Below are 18666 nucleotides of genomic sequence, written 5' to 3'. Positions count from 1 at the left end.
CCCTTGAGAGGCAAGGGCCACATTTTATTGGTCTTTGTCAATCCACCATCCAGGACAGTTTTTCATTCAAGTGGAAAGGCATCGCTGAATATCTGTGGAATCAATCCGTTAATTAATCTTTTGAAAGTGACACTAATAGGGAAAACATTCTGTTTCCAAACCGCAGTTATTCTAGTAGGTGCCATCGGTGTCAGCACCATGTATGTATCAGCTGCCGTGCAAACTATGTTAGGCAGCTGGGAGATGTTTGAGGGCTAGAAGTCTGACCCATTTTTTTGTGGGTCCCTCAAAGGGCTGGTACCATTCTTTCTGCACAGCAGGATTTAGAGGGGTGTTTCAGATAGCCATTCATCACCTGATGATTTTATCTGTGCAGGACGTATACTATAATTTACCTAATTTCTTTTAAAATAAAACTGTATCCTTGAGAATAAAACATATAATTAAGCAGACAAAATGAAAGCAATATGCTGACATGGTTGAAATAAATGTTGAGGCTAATGTGAAGTAATAGTGCACATAATGATGGGCGCTACACTAGGCTCTTCATCAATCTTTCATTTAGTCCTAATAAAAGTACTTCAGGGGTATACTGTCATTTTCACTTCACAAGGGAGGATATTGAGATCAAGGACATAGTGGAAATTGCCCAGGACCTGAAAGCTTGTAGGTAGGTACACGAGGTGGAAACTCAGGGCTCATTGATGATAACACCCCAGAAAGTCTGCAGTATAGGCCTGCCCCCAGCAGTCCTGTCTGGTTCCCCTTCCATTATTTGCTGGTGCAGCTCTGCACTATCTCATCCTATCTCCCAAAATTTCAGAAGCCCTTCATCCCAGAGATCTTTTCCCTGTTCCTTGGGCCCAAATGTTGATATATTCAACACTAATTCTGGCTGTGACAGAAGAAAGATGATGGTTTTGAGCCCTTGTAGAAGACTAGAATAATTGTTACTTACCACTCCTTCGTGACTTTTGATGATTGTGGATCCTAAGGAAGGCCCTTTGTTGCAGAGCTGGTTTCCTTGTGTGAGAATCCTGTGTTTGGCAGGATGCCCTTCCCTTCCACAAAGGCATCCAACCTGCCCAGGAAGGAAGATAGTTTACTTGTCAATGACGCTGCGCACCCACAGGCCCAGGCACCATGAGACCAGTTCCTTCAGAGGCGAAACAGGTTTCTCAGGGTCACCAAGCTGTTCCACAAATTTCACGGGCTCCTTAGATAAAGACGCATACAGCTGATGTTTGGTATCAATTTGGGAAAAGGAAAATAACTGCAATCCTTCTTTCACAGTAAAAGCCTCAAGTACCTTGATCAGAATTAGCCTGTTCTGGAAAGATGCACCATTAGTGAGCACCATGTATGTATGTAGCTATGACCAAAGCAGTAGCTATGACCAAAGGTTCTGAGCCAGGCATCCATCATTCCCTGGAATTTGAGATTGGTAGGAAAACAGCTTTTCCTTCTCTTGTTTTCCGTCTTCTTTTGGGCTACCTATTTCAAGGCAAGTTTGAAAATTAGTGGTTTTGTTAGAAGTATTCCAAAAATACAATATTGTATCTCCTAGTAGAGGACACCAGTTAGACTCTTAGTTTCTAAACTTCACTTTAACTTTGGTCAAATAGCTTTTTCTACCAGCCTACATGTCAAAGGAAGTATCCTAGATTTGTTGCTCTGGATGAACTTCCTGGTGTATGTCATTCCCAAAATCCTCATAAAGGAATCCTTCTTGGTTTTTTTTGTTTGTTTTTTAACTGCTCTATCAGAAGAGATAATAAAAGCTCTTTGAGGGCCTACGGTGTTTCAGGTGTTTTGCATATCTTGCTGGTCACCTTCATAATATTCCTATAACATAAGTACCATTATTCCAAGTTCACAAATGAGGACATTAAGGCCCAGAAGGATAAATATATTGGCCCTGATGCATGGCTAGAAAGTGGCAGACCTGAGATTTAGGACTCCTGTCACAACCATTGCCTGCATTGGTCAGCATATTCTGACGTTTAAAACAAAATGCAAATAAATCCCTGTGTTTTTGAAAGTCACCAACGTCAGTTAAAATATTCTCTACCATTGCTATGTTATCAGTCTATTTACTTTGAGTCTTGCTCTTGCAAATAATACTTTTCCTTTACATGAGATACTGAGTTTATGACATTATAGTCAGGAGTGGCAGATATGAAAAAGCATATACATGACTAAGGCCCCTGGCGTTGTTACTGTAAGGCATATTGTGTGCTGCTGAAAAGAATGCTATGTGCTATATAGAGGCACATGGACAAACAGACCAGATTTCCATTCCTCCAACACCTCTTCTAGAGGGGCTTCTATCTTCTAGAAGGGCTTGCATGGCACCTGAGACTGAAAAGCCACACATACAGCACTGCTATGAAAAATATCGGCCGTACTACCTGCAGATTGGAAGTGGGCATTTTTGTTGTCAGTGTTTCTGTATGAAATAGATGAATTCAACAAACCACGTTTCATGTAGTCTGCTTCATACAGGATATGCAAAAAACAAACAAAACATGGTCCCAGCACTTAAGTACCTCACAGGTTTCCCTGTACTTTTGTTTTTCAAACAAAAAAAACGGAATGTAATTTGTGAATTAGAGGTCTCCATAGGGTACACTTGCAGTGCACGAGAGGAAAAGAGGAAGAAGAGACAAAGAATTGGACTGAGAAAGAATAGCGCAATAGGAGCAGGAGTCAGATCAGGAGAACTGAGTCCTCGTGACTATGAACACGTATGTCTGTACCTCAAAATTCCACTCTTTGGGGACTCACCAACGTGATCCCATGTTCTTGAAAGTTTATAAATTTCACCAAATAATAATCACATTACCAACCTTATATTTATTAACTTATTTCTCCAGTTAAACTTCTTTACAGGTGTGAATACTGTGTATCGATCACTTTGCATTTGAAAAGCCTAGGAGAATTTCAAAACTTCTCCCACTGTGAGGACATTTCAGAAACTGAAAAATTATTAGAAAGGCCAGCACTGATTATGAAGTCAGGAGGTCAGCAATACACTGGTACTGGAAGCTATTGAACATAGGGAATGGGATGAAAGTCAGATAATCCATATGTACCACACACTTTGGTAGGCTCTGGGATTAGAGGGATCATTCAAGCTGATCCAGCTATCTTAGTACAGAAAATCATACAGGCGGATCTTAACCCCAGTGGTCCGTAAATATTTGTCAAAATTCTTTATCAGGGAAGTGTTTTACACACACACACACACACACACACACACACACATTAAATTAGAATTCTGGAACTCAACTAGGCTCACAGAGTATTGGAGCCAGTCTGTCTGACTCTCAAGCCTCAAAGAATGTCTATGACATCAGACCCTTTTACTTCTTAAAGACTGATCAATTGGGGGGGGGAGAGAGAGAGAGAGAGAGAGAGAGAGAAGAAGAAGAAGAAGAAGAAGAAGAAGAAGAAGAAGAAGAAGAAGAAGAAGAAGAAGAAGAAGAAGTAGAGAGGAGAGGAAGAGGAGGAGGAGGAAGAGGAGGAGGAGGAGGAGGAGGATGGGGGAGGAGCAGAGGGAGAGAGAGAGAGTCCTAAAGCAGACTCCTTACTCATCATGGTGCTCATCACAGGGCTCAATCCCTGGACCCTGAGTTCATGACCTGAGCTGAAACCAAGAGTCAGCTGCTTAACAACTGTGCCCCCCAAGAGCCCCCAGGACCCTTTTTCATAATAATTTATTTAAGTTTAATTCAGAGCCCTTATCTACAATTCCCCTGGCTGTGCATGTCTGTTGTTGCCCCATAAGATATCCTTGGAACTGAACGTTCTGCCTTATCTAAAGGGCAGAGACTGAGTGGGCAGCTCCAGCATGGAACTCCTTCACACTAAGTATGGCACGCATCTTACTGGGACATATCCTTCTTGTTACTGTCATACTTCAAGCTATCCATTCTTGCCTCTATATTACAACTAATCTTCACTACACAAGAGTTAGAATTCTCTGCACTGTGACTTTGGCTGTGCTTATTTTAATTTGCACCTTAGAGCTACATGTGGTTATGGCTGGGACAGAAATTATGTCCCATTCTCTCCATTAAGTTGGATAATACAGAGAATTACCTTAACCACAACAGGTTCAATGCAGTAATAACTTAAATACCTGATATCAGTTTTTCTGTGGCTGCACAACAAATTGTGACAAATTTAGCATCTTAACCACTAATTTATTAGTTCACAGTTTCTATGGGCCAGTTGTGTGGCATGGATCTAGTGAGTTCTCTGCTTGGGGTCTCACAGGGCTGAAATCAAGGTGTCAACTGGGCTGGGATCTTACCTGGAGGCTCTGGAAAGGAAACTATTTCCAAGCTCTTTCAGGTGGTTAGAGGAATTCAGCTCCTGTGGAGCAGGATGTTGTTGGGGCTGCTCTCAGATTCTAGAGGGGCTGGCTGTAGTTCTCGTCCTGCAGTTCTCTCCATCTTCAAACAAGCAATGGTGTGTCAGGTTCTTCTTCTGCTTCAAATCTCTCTTGCTTCCCCTTCTGCTGCCAGCCAGAGAAAGGTTTAAAGAGCTCCTGTGATTAGATTAGGCTTTTTTGTATAATCTCTCTATTTAAGGTCATTGTTTAGTAACTTTCAGTACACCTGTAAAATCCTTTTAGCCATGTAACAACACAAATATGCACAAGATAATTCATCTTATTCATGGTATCTGAGATTGTGGTGGGAAATGTTAGGAGACCAGTTTTAGAAGTCTACCTACCACAACCTCGAATAACCATCATTTGATTATTTATGTAAACCTTTTTTTTATGACCCTGGTTGTCTGAGTCCTATGAACACAATGCCCACTCTTTACGGACTTAGATCATGTTGTCATGCAGTTGTACTTTTAACAAGTGGCTTGTGCCTTCCCAAGTGTATTAGTCAGAGTTTTCCAGATGAACAGAATCAGTAGCATCGTGTGTGCTTGTGTGTGTGTGTGTGTGTGTGTGTGTGTGTAGAGAGAGAAAAACAGAGAGAGAGAGAGAGAGTGTGTGTGTGTGTGTGTGTGTGTGTGTGTTATTGTGATGAACTGGCTCACATGAGTATGGGAGCTAGGAAGACCAACATCTATGCCAGCAAGGTAAGAGGCAGGAGAACTCTAGTGTAGTTCCAGCCCAAGTCAAAAGGCCTGAGAACCAGGAGAGGCAATGCTTTAAGTTGCAATCCACCAGCTGCTGGGGTCAGTTCTCAAGAAGTTTTGATCTTTCACTCCACGTCTAAAGGCAGGAAAAGACAATGTTCTACCTCAAGCAGCCAGGCAGGATAGATTCCGTCCTGCTTGAGGGAAAGTCAGCCTTTTTGTTCCACGTAGCCTTCAACTGATTGGATACAGGACACCTACACTGGAGAGGGCAGTCTGTTTTACTCAGTCTACCTATGCAAATATTAGCCTTGCCCGTAAACACCTTCACAGACACACACACTCAGAATAATGTTTGACCTAATATCTGGCCACCCTTTGGCCCAGTCAAGGTGACACATAAATTTATACATAACACCAAGCATCTTGACAGTCCATTGATTAACATTTATTTTTAAATTTCCTTTGTATCTTAAATACTCTATTTCCATGTTTCCCAATGATAAAATGCATCTGTGAATGATCTCACTTTTAGTCACATGTTAACTATTTACGTTTTAGTTTATATGTTGATAGGGAAAACAGATCTGCAAGCAGTTTACATTCTTTACTGTAAAGGGGAAATTTGCATCACGCTGCATGCAAATTTAACAATACCTAATATTTATGAAATATTTACCATATTTGGCAAGTTCTTTTGTCAGCTCTGTAGGTGCTTTACCTCATTTAGTCAGCACAATACCATGACATATGTGTCATTAACAGCCCCATTTTTATATGAAGAACTTGAATACAGAAATTAGGTAATCTTTCCACTGTGACAGCTTGTAAGTGACCGGCCCAGGTTTGGAATCTATGGCTTCAGAACTGATGTTCCTAACTAATTCATGTGCCTATATAATTTATCATCCAAACTACGTAAAATTTATTATCCGAGCCAGAATGAGAGCACTTTTTAAAATTATACCTGCTCAGCAATGCCTGGATGACTCAGCGGTTGAGCTCTGCTTTCTACTCAGGGTGTGATCCTGGAGTTCAGGGATTGAGTGCCAGATCGGACTCCCTGGGGGAGCCTGATTCTCCCTCTGCCTGTCTCTCTCTCTCTCTCTCTCTCTCTCTCTCTCTCTCTCATAAATAAAATCTTTAAAAATAAATAAATAAAATCATACCTGCTCAATAGGCATAAAAGAGCAAAGTTGTAGATATGTCAAGACATTGCTTACTTGGTTAGTGATAATTCTTTTTGTCACAACTATCAGAGAATTCTCACCTAGACTGGCTAAACCAAAAAAGAAATCCATGATCTCAGGGCATTTGTAAGATCATCATCACTTTCCCTCCCTCTGTTAGATTATTCCTGTCAGCATACAAACTGGTGTTGTTTTCGTATTTGAAATACAACAAAACAAAATCCAAAACAAAACAAGCAAAAAGCCTTTTTTAAACTCACTGCTTCTACCACCTGTGAGACCATGTATCCTCCCCTGATATCAAACCTCACAGGGAGAGAGTTTTCTACACTGGCTGTCTCCAATTCCTCTCCTTTTCTGTCTCAATCGTATACCAATCGAGCTTACACACCTTCTACTAAAGTGAAACTGTTCTGGTCAAGGTAACATTTTCATCAGTATTTCTAAATCAAGTGGTTGTCTCACAGTCCTCTCCTCAGTTGACTTATCAGTAATTTTGGACAGAGTTGACCACTCACTCCTTCTGGAAGTACTTTCTTTCCTGGTATATTATTCAGGGTTTGCTAGGGAAACAAAGCCAAGTTGACATATATACACCTGGGTTCCAGGACAATACTTTTCTGGTTGTTCTCTGACCTCCTCAATCTCCTTTAGCTGGCTCTCTTCCTCTCCTTGTGACCTCCTGACATTGACCTGCCTTGGAACTCAATCCCTTAGTCCCTTTATCTTCTCTGCCTATACTCATTCCTTTGGTTATGGTGTCTAATATTGTGTCTTTATATGCCGTCTACACCCTCAAGGGTATACCCAGGGACAGAAAATTCCTGTTTTACTTGACCCAATACTTCAGTTGTTAATATTTTGTGTATTTTTGGCTCTCTTATTCTCTCTCCTTCCCTCTCTCTGACTCTCTCTTTGTCTTCTCTCTTACCTTTTCTTCTCCTTAAACACACCGTATACTGATACATATACATACAAATTGTTTCCAAACTATTTGAAATTAAGCTGTAAATATGTCCTTCTACCCCTAAATACCTTAGAGTACCTTCATGAGAACAAGGATATTCTTTTGTGTAAGCATACTACAATCATCAAAATCAATAAATTAACATTGATACCATATTATTATATATCTCATTTACAGACCTTATTCAAATGTGGCCAATTATCTTAACAAAGTGATTTATATGAGTGAAATTGTATGGTCTTTGTCTTTGTCTGACTGATCTATTTCTCTTACCACAATACACTGTAGCTCCATCCATGTCATAACAAATGGCAAGATTTCATTCTTTTTGATAGTTGAGTGATATTCCATTAGATAGATAGATAGATAGATAGATAGATAGATAGATAGATAGATAGGTTCATCAGTCGGTGGACATTTTGGGCTCTTTCCATAGTCTGACTGTTGTTGATAATACTTCTATAAACATCAGGGAATTTAAGAAACAATACAGATGAACATATGAGAAGGAAAAAAAGATAGAAGGAAGCAAACCATGAGACTCTTAGTGATAGAGAACAACTTGAGGGTTGATGGAGAGACGTTAGTGTGGGTTGTGCTAAATGAGTGATGGATGAGTATTAAGGAGAGCACTTGTTATGATAAGCACTGGGTGTCATATGTAAGTGATGAATCATTAAATTCTACTCCTGAAACTAATACTACACTATATGTTAACTAGAATATAAATAAAATTTTGAAAAAATGTCATTTATAGAAAATTTTATAAATTTTATGGTTTGTCCATTCTTCTCTCCAGTGTAATGTAATGTAATGTAATGTAATGTAATGTAATGTAATGTAATGTATCTAGTTATTATTTCACTTTTTTTCTTCAATCCGGAACAAGTTCTCAAACTTACTGTCTTGCATAACCATTACAGTTTTGAGAAGTATGAACCATTTACTAGAGTGTCCCTCATTTGGGGTTTACCTGATTTTCTGTTTTCATGATTAGATTCAGCTTATGCATTTCTGCAAGGAAGACCAGAAGGTGATACTATATCCTTCTCATTGCATTATATCAATTAGCACATGATATCCATTTATTTCATCATTGATGATACTATATTTGTTCTCTTGGTTAAGGTTGTATTCATCAGATTATTCCAAAGTAAAATTAATATTTTCCTTTTGTGCACTTAAATATTTTGTGTGGAGATACTTGGAGACTATGGAAATATCCTCTTCTATCATCCATTAATGATTCTCTACTGAATCCATTAACACATGATGTTTGAAAAATTATATGTTTCCAACTTTATCATTTTTCCCCGTTTACTACTAAGGATTCTTCTGCAATGAAGAGCTTTCCTCTCACCCACATTTATTAACTATTCATGTCTTAATTTGTTTCAGTATGGGTTCATGAATGTATATTTTATTCACTGTGTAATAAGCCACTACCATCATGATTGATTTCGATGCTTTAATTTGCCCAGATTTGGTCACTGGAAGCCCCTTGATTTCTGTTCCCATGTCCTTTGATATGTGTCCATTTTTCTTTGAAACCTTTTTTGGTGCAACAAGATGTTCCAGGCTCTTTTTGTACTTGGCTGTTCCAGCCCTGGACTCAGCCATTTTCCCAAGCCCTGGTTTCTTATAGTGTAGAATGGTGTTTGGAATGGAATCTTGCTTTTAAGCATCATTTTCTATTGGCACTATGACTTGACAATCTCCTACATTTCCTTTAACTCATTACCCAATATGTGGAATTGGCATAAAAATAGGATATTTTCTCATAGGTATGTGGCAAGGTTTAAACATAGTAAAGAAAGCATTTAGTATAGTGCTTGGAACACAGGTGATGTTTTAAAATGAGACAATTTGAGCATCACAGTATGTAATAATAATAATAGATTATGACCCAGTGAATAAAATAAGAATCTATAAGTATACTTGAAAACAAGTATACTATTTTTATCTTTTTATTTTTTTACTATTAAATACTTCTGGTTATAGGTAAGATCTACCACCTCTGGGAAAAACCTCAGGATTACAATATTTGTCTTGTCAAGCCAAGGCCAGTTCAAGCATTGCAGAGCCTGTAAGAATAGAAACATGAAGAATGATTCCAGAAGCGGACTTCAAGACTTGTTAACTGACAGACTTATATTAGGGACAAACAACATGAAATGAAGAACATCAACCTCTCCTAACAAACCCTGCTACTAAAACCCAGTACTTTCCTTTTTGTGGCCCTAATACCACTGTGCTATAAACAGACAATTATTTTTCTGCTCATTCATTAGACCGTGAACTGATAGATGTAACTTGTTTATGACTTACCCTTGATACCCAAAACAGTGCCTTTCAGTATAGGAGACATCCAATAAGTATGTTCTGAGTGAGTAACTGACTGACTGAATGAATGAATGAATGAATGAAAATATTGAGCAGTTTCAAGTATCTCATTAGCATAACAAGAGGAGGAAATTAAGGCTGACAAAAATAGAGAAGCATCCCCAAAGTCATACACTTATAAGAGATAGAGGTAGAGTTCCATGCTGGTCTGAATCTAGAAGCCTGAAGCCTTAGTTGTATTGCCTCCTTGGATGAGGGGCCTTCCTCTTTCTTTTTCTTCTTAAACACACCACATAGAGATACACATACATACACATCTTTCTAAACTATTTGAGAGTGAGCTGCAGACATGTACTCTTACCCCTAAACACATTAGTGTAACTTTTGATAAACACACTACAATTACCAAAATCTACAAATTAACATTGATAGTACACTATTATTATATATCTCATTTACAGACCTTATTCAAATGTGGCAAAATATCTCAATAACATCATTCATAGAAAATTTTATAATTTTTCTCTTCAATCTAATATCATTTATTATTATTTTTTATATAATAAATTTATTTTTATTGGTGTTCAATTTACCAACATACAGAATAACACCCAGTGCTCATCCCGTCAAGTGCCCGCCTCAATGCCCGTCACCCATTCACCCCCACCCCCCGCCCTCCTCCACTTCCACCACCCCTAGTTCGTTTCCCAGAGTCAGGAGTCTTTATGTTCTGTCTCCCTTTCTGATATTTCCCACACATTTCTTCTCCCTTCCCTTATGTGCCCTTTCACTATTATTTATATTCCCCAAATGAATGAGAACATACAATGTTTGTCCTTCTCCGATTGACTTACTTCACTCAGCATAATACCTTCCAGTTCCATCCACGTTGAAGCAAATGGTGGGTTTTGTCGTTAATGGCTGAGTAATATTCCATTGTATACATAAACCACATCTTCTTTATCCATTCATCTTTCGATGGACACTGAGGCTACTTTCACAGTTTGGCTATTGTGGACATTGCTGCTAGAAACATCGAGGTGCAGCTGTCCCGGCGTTTCATTGCATCTGAATCTTTGGGGTAAATCCCCAACTGTGCAATTGCTGGGTCGTAGGGCTGGGTCGTAGGCTTTTTAACTGTTTGAGGAACCTCCACACAGTTTTCCAGAGTGGCTGCACCAGTTCACATTCCCACCAACAGTGTAAGAGGGTTCCCTTTTCTCCACATCCTCTCCAACATTTGTGGTTTCCTGCCTTGTTAATTTTCCCCATTCTCACTGGTGTGAGGTGGTATCTCATTGTGGTTTTGATTTGTATTTCCCTGATGGCAAGTGATGCAGAGCATTTTCTCATTTGCATGTTAGCCATGTCTATGTCTTCCTCTGTGGGATTTCTCTTTATGTATTTTGTCCATTTCATGATTGGATTGTTTGTTTCTTTGGTGTTGAGTTTAATAAGTTCTTTATAGATCTTGGAAACTAGCCCTTTATGTGATAGGTCATTTGGAAATATCTTCTCCCATTCTGTAGATTGTCTTTTAGTTTTGTTGACTGTATCCTTTGCTGTGCAAAAGCTTCTTATCTTGATGAAGTCCCAATAGTTCATTTTTGCTTTTGTTTCTTTTGCCTTCGTGGATGTATCTTGCAAGAAGTTTCTGTGGCTGAGTTCAAAAAGGGTGTTGCCTGTGTTCTCTAGGATTTTGAAGGAATCTTGTCTCACATTTAGATCTTTCATCCATTTTGAGTTTATCTTTGTGTATGGTGAAAAAGAGTGGTCTAATTTCATTCTTCTGCATGTGGATGTCCAATTTTCCCAGCACCATTTATTGAAGAGACTGTCTTTCTTCCAGTGGATAGTCTTTCCTCCTTTGTCAAATATTAGTTGACCATAAAGTTCAGAGTCCCCTTCTGGGTTCTCTATTCTGTTCCATTGATCTATGTGTCTGTCTTTGTGCCAGTACCACACTGTCTTGATGACCACAGCTTTGGAGTACAACCTGAAATCTGGCATTGTGATGCCCCCAGATATGGTTTTCTTTTTTAAAATTCCCCTGGCTATTTGGGGTCTTTTCTGATTGCACACAAATCTTAAAATATTTTGTTCTAACTCTCTGAAGAAAGTCCATGGTATTTTGATAGGGATTGCATTAAACATGTAAATTGCCCTTGGTAACATTGACATTTTCACAATATTAATTCTGCCAATCCATGAGCATGGAATATTTTTCCATCTCTTTGTGTCTTCCTCAATTTCTTTCAGAAGTGTTCTATAGTTTTGAGGGTATAGATCCTTAACCTCTTTGGTTAGGTTTATTCCTAGGTATCTTATGCTTTTGGGTGCAATTGTAAATGGGATTGACTCCTGAATTTCTCTTTCTTCAGTCTCATTGTTAGTGTATAGAAATGCCACTGATTTCTGGGCATTGATTTTGTATCCTGCCACACTGCCAAATTGCTGTATGAGTTCTAGCAATCTTGGGGTGGAGGCTTTTGGGTTTTCTATGTAGAGTATCATGTCATCGACGAAGAGGGAGAGTTTGACTTCTTCTTTGCCAATTTGAATGCCTTTAATGTCTTTTTGTTGTCTGATTGCTGAGGCTAGGACTTCCAATACTATGTTGAATAGCAGTGGTGGGAGTGGACATCCCTGTCTTGTTCCTGATATTAGGGAAAAACTCCCAGTGCTTCCCCATTAAGAATGATATTTGCTGTGGGCTTTTCGTAGATGGCTTTTAAGATGTCGAGGAATGTTCCTTCTATCCGTACACTCTGAAGAGTTTTGATCAGGAATGGATGCTGTATTTTGTCAAATGCTTTCTCTGCATCTAATGAGAGGATCATATGGTTCTTGGTTTTTCTCTTGCTGATATGATGAATCACATTGATTGTTTTACGAGTGTTGAACCAGCCTTGTGTCTGGGGATAAATCCCACTTGGTCATGGTGAATAATTTTCTTAATGTATTGTTGGATCCTATTCGCTAGTATCTTGTTGAGAATTTTTGCATTCATGTTCATCAAGGATATTGGTCTGTAATTCTCCTTTTGGGTGGGGTCTTTGGTTTTGGAATTAAGGTGATGCTGGCCTCATAGATCGAATTTGGAAGTACTCCATCTCTTCCTATCTTTCCTACAGCTTTATTAGAATACGTATGGTTTCTTCTTTAAACGTTTGATAGAATTCCCCTGGGAAGCCATCTGGCCCTGGACTCTTGTGTCTTGGGAGGTTTTTGATGACTGCTTTAATTTCCTCCCTGGTTATTGGCCTGTTCAGGTTTTCTATTTCTTCCTGTTCCAGTGTTGGTAGTTTGTGTCTTTCCAGGAATGCGTTCATTTCTTCTAGATTGCCTAATTTCTTGGCGTATAGCTGTTCATAATATGTTTTTAAAATCGTTTGTATTTCCTTGGTGTTGGTAGTGATCTCTCCTTTCTCATTCATGATTTTATTAATTTGAGTCTTCTCTCTCTTCTTTTTAATAAGGCTGGTTAATGGTTTATCTATCTTATTAATTCTTTCAAAGAACCAACTCCTGGTTTGGTTGATCTGTTCCATAGTTTTCTGGTCTTGATTTCGTTGAGTTCTGCTCAAATCTTAATTAACTCTCTTCTGCTGGGTGTAGGATCTATCTGCTGTTTTTTGTCTCACTCCTTTATGTGTAAGGTTAGCTTTTGTATTTGAGTTCTTTCCAGTTTTTGAATGGATGCTTGTATTGTGATGTATTTCCCCCTCACGACTGCTTTTGCTGCATCCCAAATATTTTGAACGCTTGTATCTTCGTTCTCATTATTTTCCATGAATCTTTTTAATTCTTCCTTAATTTCCTGGTTGACCCTTTCATTTTTTAGCAGGATGGTCCTTAACCTCCATCTGTGTGAGGTCCTTCCAAACTTCTTGTTGTGATTTAGTTGTAATTTCAAGGCATTATGGTCCGAGAATATGCAGGGGATGATCCCAATCTTTTGGTATTGGTTCAGACCCAATTTGTGACCCAGTATGTGGTCTATTCTGGAGAAAGTTGCATGTGCACTTGAGAAATATGTGTATTCAGTTGCGTTTGGATGTAAAGTTCTGTAGATATCTGTGAAATCCATCTGGTCCAGTGTATCTTTTAAAGCTCTCGTTTCTTTGGAGATGTTGTGTTTAGAAGACCTATCGAGTATAGTAAGATCTACATTGAAGTCACCAAGTATAAGTGTATTATTATCTAAGTATTTCTTCACTTTGGTTATTAATTGATTTAAATATTTGGGAGCTCCCACATTCGGGGCATACATATTGAGGATTGTTAAGTCCTCTTGTTGGATAGATCGTTTAAGTATGATATAGTGTCCCTCTTCATCTCTCACTACAGTCTTCGGGGTAAATTTTAGTTTATCTGGTATAAAGATGGCTACCCCCGCTTTCTTTTGAGGACCATTTGAATGGTCCTCCAACCTTTTATTTTCAGGCTGTAGGTGTCCTTCTGTCTAAAATGAGTCTCTTGTAGACATCAAATAGATGGGTCCTGCTTTTTTATCCAGTCTGAAACCCTGCACCTTTTGATGGGGTCATTAAGCCCGTTCACGTTCAGAGTTACTATTGACAGATATGAGTTTAGTGTCATCATGATATCTATTCAGTCCTTGTTTTTGTGGATTGTTCCTCTGGACTTCTTCTTAAAGGGCAATTTTAAGAGTCCCCCTTAAAATTTCTTGCAGAGCTGGTTTGGAGGTCACATATTCTTTCAGTTCCTGCCTGTCTTGGAAGCTCTTTATCTCTCCTTCCATTTTGAATGAGAGCCTTGCTGGATAAAGTATTTTTGGTTGCATGTTCTTCTCATTTAGGACCCTGAATATATCCTGCCAGCCCTTTCTGGCCTGCCAGGTCTCTGTGGAGAGGTCTGCTGTTACCCTAATATTCCTCCCCATAAAGGTCAGGGATTTCTTGTCTCTTGCTGCTTTCAGGATCTTCTCTTTATCATTAGAATTTGCAAGCTTAACTATTAGATGTCCAGGTGTTGAACGGTTTTTATTGATTTTAGGGTGGGATCTCTCTATTTCCTGGATCTGAATGCGTGTTTCTCTTCCCAGATTACGAACGTTTTCAGCTATGATTTGTTCAAATATATATTCTGGCCCTCTGTCCCTTTCGGCGCCCTCGGGAACCCCAATTAAACGTAGGTTTTTCTTCCTCAGGCTGTCGTTTATTTCCTTTAATCTATCCTCATGGTCTTTTAATTGTTTGTCTCTTTTTTTTAAAGATTTATTTATTTATTCATTCAGAGAGAGCGAAGAGAGAGGCAGAGACACAGGCAGAGGGAGAAGCAGGCACCATGCAGGAAGCCTGATGTGGGACTCCATCCTGGGCCTCCAGGATCACACCCCTGGCTGCAGGCAGCGCTAAACTGCTGCGCCACCAGGGCTTGCCTGTTTGTCTCTTTTTTCCTCAGTTTCCCTCTTTGCCATCAATTTGTCTTCTATGTCACTCACTCGTTCTTCCACCTCGTTAACCCTCATCGTTAGGACTTCTAGTTTGGATTGCATCTCATTCAATTGATTTTTAATTTCTGCCTGATTGGATCTAAATTCTGCAGTCATGAAGTCTCTTGAGTCCTTTTATGCTTTTTTCTAGAGCCACCAGTAGTTGTGTAATAGTGCTTCTGAATTGGCTTTCTGACATTGAATTGTACAAAAATTGTACATTGAATTGTACAAATTCAATGTAACTCTGTGGGAGAGAGGACTGTTTCTGATTCTTTCTTTTGAGGTGAGGTTTTCCTTCTAGTCATTTTGTTCAGTGCAGGGTGGCCAAAAACAAGTTGTATTGGGAAAAGGAGAAAAAGAGAGAGAAAGAAGGAAATAAAAGAGAAAAAGAAAAAAGAAAAAAGGAAGAAAAAAAGAAAAAAGAGAAGAAAAAGAGAAATAAAAAGAAAGAAAGGAAAAAAAGGGTAGGGGAACCAAACAGAAAAAAAAAAAATCCACGGGGGAGTATCTTCTGATTCTGTATACTTTAAGTCCCTTGACTTCCCCTGGAACTTGTCCTTCTAGGTGGTCTTCTGGGGGCGGGGCCTGTTGTGATTTTCAGGTGTTAGCACTTGGGGGAGCTGCTCTGTCCCCTGCCTGTTGCAGGGCTCAGTGGGGGTTGTTTACCCCGTGAGGCCCCTGTAGGAACAACACCAGTGGTGAGGCCAGCTCTGGAGCCCTGGATTCAGCTCCCGCAGTAACTCCGGAGCTCTCCGTCTGCAGGGGCCTGGAGTCTCCGGGGCATGGCCGCTGATCTGCTCAGCTCGGGGCAGGAGCGTCCTTGCTGTCCTGGGCCCTCCCGGCCTCTGCCCGTCCCGGGGGAGGCCGGATCCTGGGCTGTGTCCCCCCGCCCTGTGCTCACGGTCTGCGCTGTTGGATTCACGCTCCCGGCCGTGCAGCCCCCTCCGCGGAGCCGCCGCCCGAGCCCCTCTGAGCTGCTCTCAGAGCCGCGCAGCCCCCTCCGCACGGAGGCTCTTCCTCTGCCGGAGCCTCCTCTGAGCTGCTCCCGGCCACGCATCCCTTCCGCGCGGTGCGGCCGCCCGAGCCCCTTCCGCACGGAGCCTCTTCCTTTGCCGGAGCCGCCTCGGAGCTTCTCCCGGCTGCGCAGCCCCCTCCGCACAGAGCCGCCGCCCGAGCCCCCTCCGAGCTGCTCCCGGGTCAATGCGTGGGTGCGCTGCAGCCCTTTAGGGAGCTCGGCGCGCTCTCCCCGGGGCGCAGGTGTCTGTTAGTGTCCCAGGGAGCCCGAGGGCATCCCCGCCCCTCCTGGGTCCTGCTCTAACTCCTTGTGAGCCCCTTTCCGCCCGGCAAGATTGGTGCAGCTCCTGCTTCTCCCGGACGGAGCTTTCCTGTCCTGGGGCACTCGCCCCGGCCTTAGCCTGGCTCCTTGCGGGGCCCCTCCCCCTTGGATGCCTTTTGTTTCTTTATTTCTCCCCCCCTCCCCCGCCTTCCTTGATAGAAGCAGGAACTATTTTCACTGTAGCATTCCAGCTGGTCTCTCTTTAATTCTCAGGCCGAATTCGTAGATTTTCAGGATGATTTGAAGGTTATCTAGGTAATTTGGTGGGTAGAGGTGATTTGGGGACCCTATTCTTCAGCCATCTTGCCCCTCCGATCTCATTTATTATATTTAGTTGTTATTTCACTTTATTCTTCTTCACTGTGGAATAAGTTCTCAAACTTATTATTTGAGTTAAGAATAATTATTTATATATGGCATAATTAATAATAATAAATTATTAATAATAATTATTAATTAATAAATAAATAATCATTAATTAATTAATAATATTTGCATGTTATGCAACTGTAACAGTGTTGAGAAGTATGAACCATTTACTATAGTGTCCCTCAACTTGGGTTTACTTGATTTTCTATTCCCATGATTAATTTCTGCAAGGAAGACCACAAAATGCTACTGTATCCTTCCCAGTATATTATATCATTTGGCACATGATACATTTATTCCATCATTGGTGATATTAAATTTGATCTCTTGATTTAGAGAGAGATCTTTGTATTCATCAGATTACTGCAATGTAAAGGTAATGTATTCCCATTATGCACTTAAATATTTTGTGTGGAGATACTTGGAAGCTATGGAAATATCCTCTTCTATCATCCATTGATGATTCCCAACTGAATCCATTAATAGATGATGGTTTAAAAATTATTTATTTTCAACTCCAATACTCTCCTCCATTTACTGGTGAAGATTCTTCTGCAATGAAGGACTTTTCTCTCTCCCTCACTTATTTATTAACATGTCATTTGTTTCAGTATCGGTTCATGGATATATATTTTATTCACTGGATAATAACCCATTACCATCATGATTTATTTTGATGCCCAAATTTACCTAGATTTGGTCACTTGAAGCCCCTTGATTCCTGTTCCTGTGTCTTTTTGATGTGTTTGATGTGTGCTTCTGAGACCTTTTTTGATACAGCAAGATGTTCCAGACTCTTTTGGTACTTTCCCTTGCCAGCCCTGGAATCAGCCATTTTTTCCAAGGAGCCCTGGTTCTTTTAGTATTGAATGGTGTTTAGAATTGAGTCTGTAATATTAACTGCCATTTTCTTGAATGGTGTTTAGAATTGAGTCTGTAATATTAACTGCCATTTTCTACTGGCACTATGACTTGACAATTCCCTCCATTTCCCTTAACTTCAGTTACCCAATATATAGAATTGGCATAAAAATAGGACTTTTGTCATGGGTTTGGTGCAAGGTTTAGACATAATAAAGAAAGCATTTATTTTTTTATTTTTTTTTAATTTTTATTTATTTATGATAGTCACAGAGAGAGAGAGAGAGAGGCAGAGACACAGGCAGAGGGAGAAGCAGGCTCCATGCACCGGGAGCCTGATGTGGGATTCGATCCTGGGTCTCCAGGATCGCGCCCTGGGCCAAAGGCAGGTGCCAAACCGCTGCGCCACCCAGGGATCCCAAGAAAGCATTTAGTACAGTGCTTGACACACAGGTAATTTTTAAAATGGGACAATTTGAGCATCACAATGAGTAATAATAATATTATAATGCAACGAATAAGATAAGAGTCTGTAAGTACATTTGAAATATGAGTGGTAGCTATTTTTATCAGTATTTTTTTTACTATCAAATACTTCTGGGGCAGCCCTGGTGGCTCAGCGGTTTAGTGCCACCTTCAGCCCAGGGTCTGATCCTGGAGACCTGGGATCAAGTCCTATGTCCGGCTCCCTGCGTGGAGTCGGCTTGTGTCTCTGCCTGCCTCTCTCTCTCTCTCTCTCTCTGTGTGTGTGTGTGTCTCAGGAATAAATAAATAAATTTTTTAAAAAAACAAAAAAACAAAATACTTCTGGATGTTGATAAGATCCACCTCTGTGGAAAATCTCAGGATTACAATATTTGTCTTGTCAAGTCAAAGCCAGCTGAAGCATTGAAGAGCCTATGTGAATAGAAACATGAAGAATGATTCCAGAAGCAGGCCTCCGGCCTTGTGACTGACAGATTTCAATATTAGGGACAAACAACATGAAATGAAGAACATCAACCACTCCTACAAGCCCTGCTACTAGAACCCA

The 18666-nt window shown here is 40.3% G+C and overlaps 1 protein-coding gene across 1 annotated transcript in view; it reads right to left on the bottom strand.

Annotated features, from left to right (window-relative positions):
- The window catches only part of LOC102151787, a 43850-nt gene that overhangs the window by 6098 nt on the left and 19086 nt on the right, over positions 1-18666 (bottom strand). Inside the window, 1 exon segment of the mRNA XM_038588791.1 lies at positions 1107-1216. Coding sequence (XP_038444719.1) covers positions 1107-1216 — 110 coding nt within the window.

Source organism: Canis lupus, chromosome X (genome assembly GCF_011100685.1).
Source record: "Canis lupus familiaris isolate Mischka breed German Shepherd chromosome X, alternate assembly UU_Cfam_GSD_1.0, whole genome shotgun sequence".
In the NCBI taxonomy this organism is placed as follows: Eukaryota; Metazoa; Chordata; class Mammalia; order Carnivora; family Canidae; genus Canis; species Canis lupus.
This window is presented reverse-complemented; position numbering and strand designations above follow the sequence as displayed.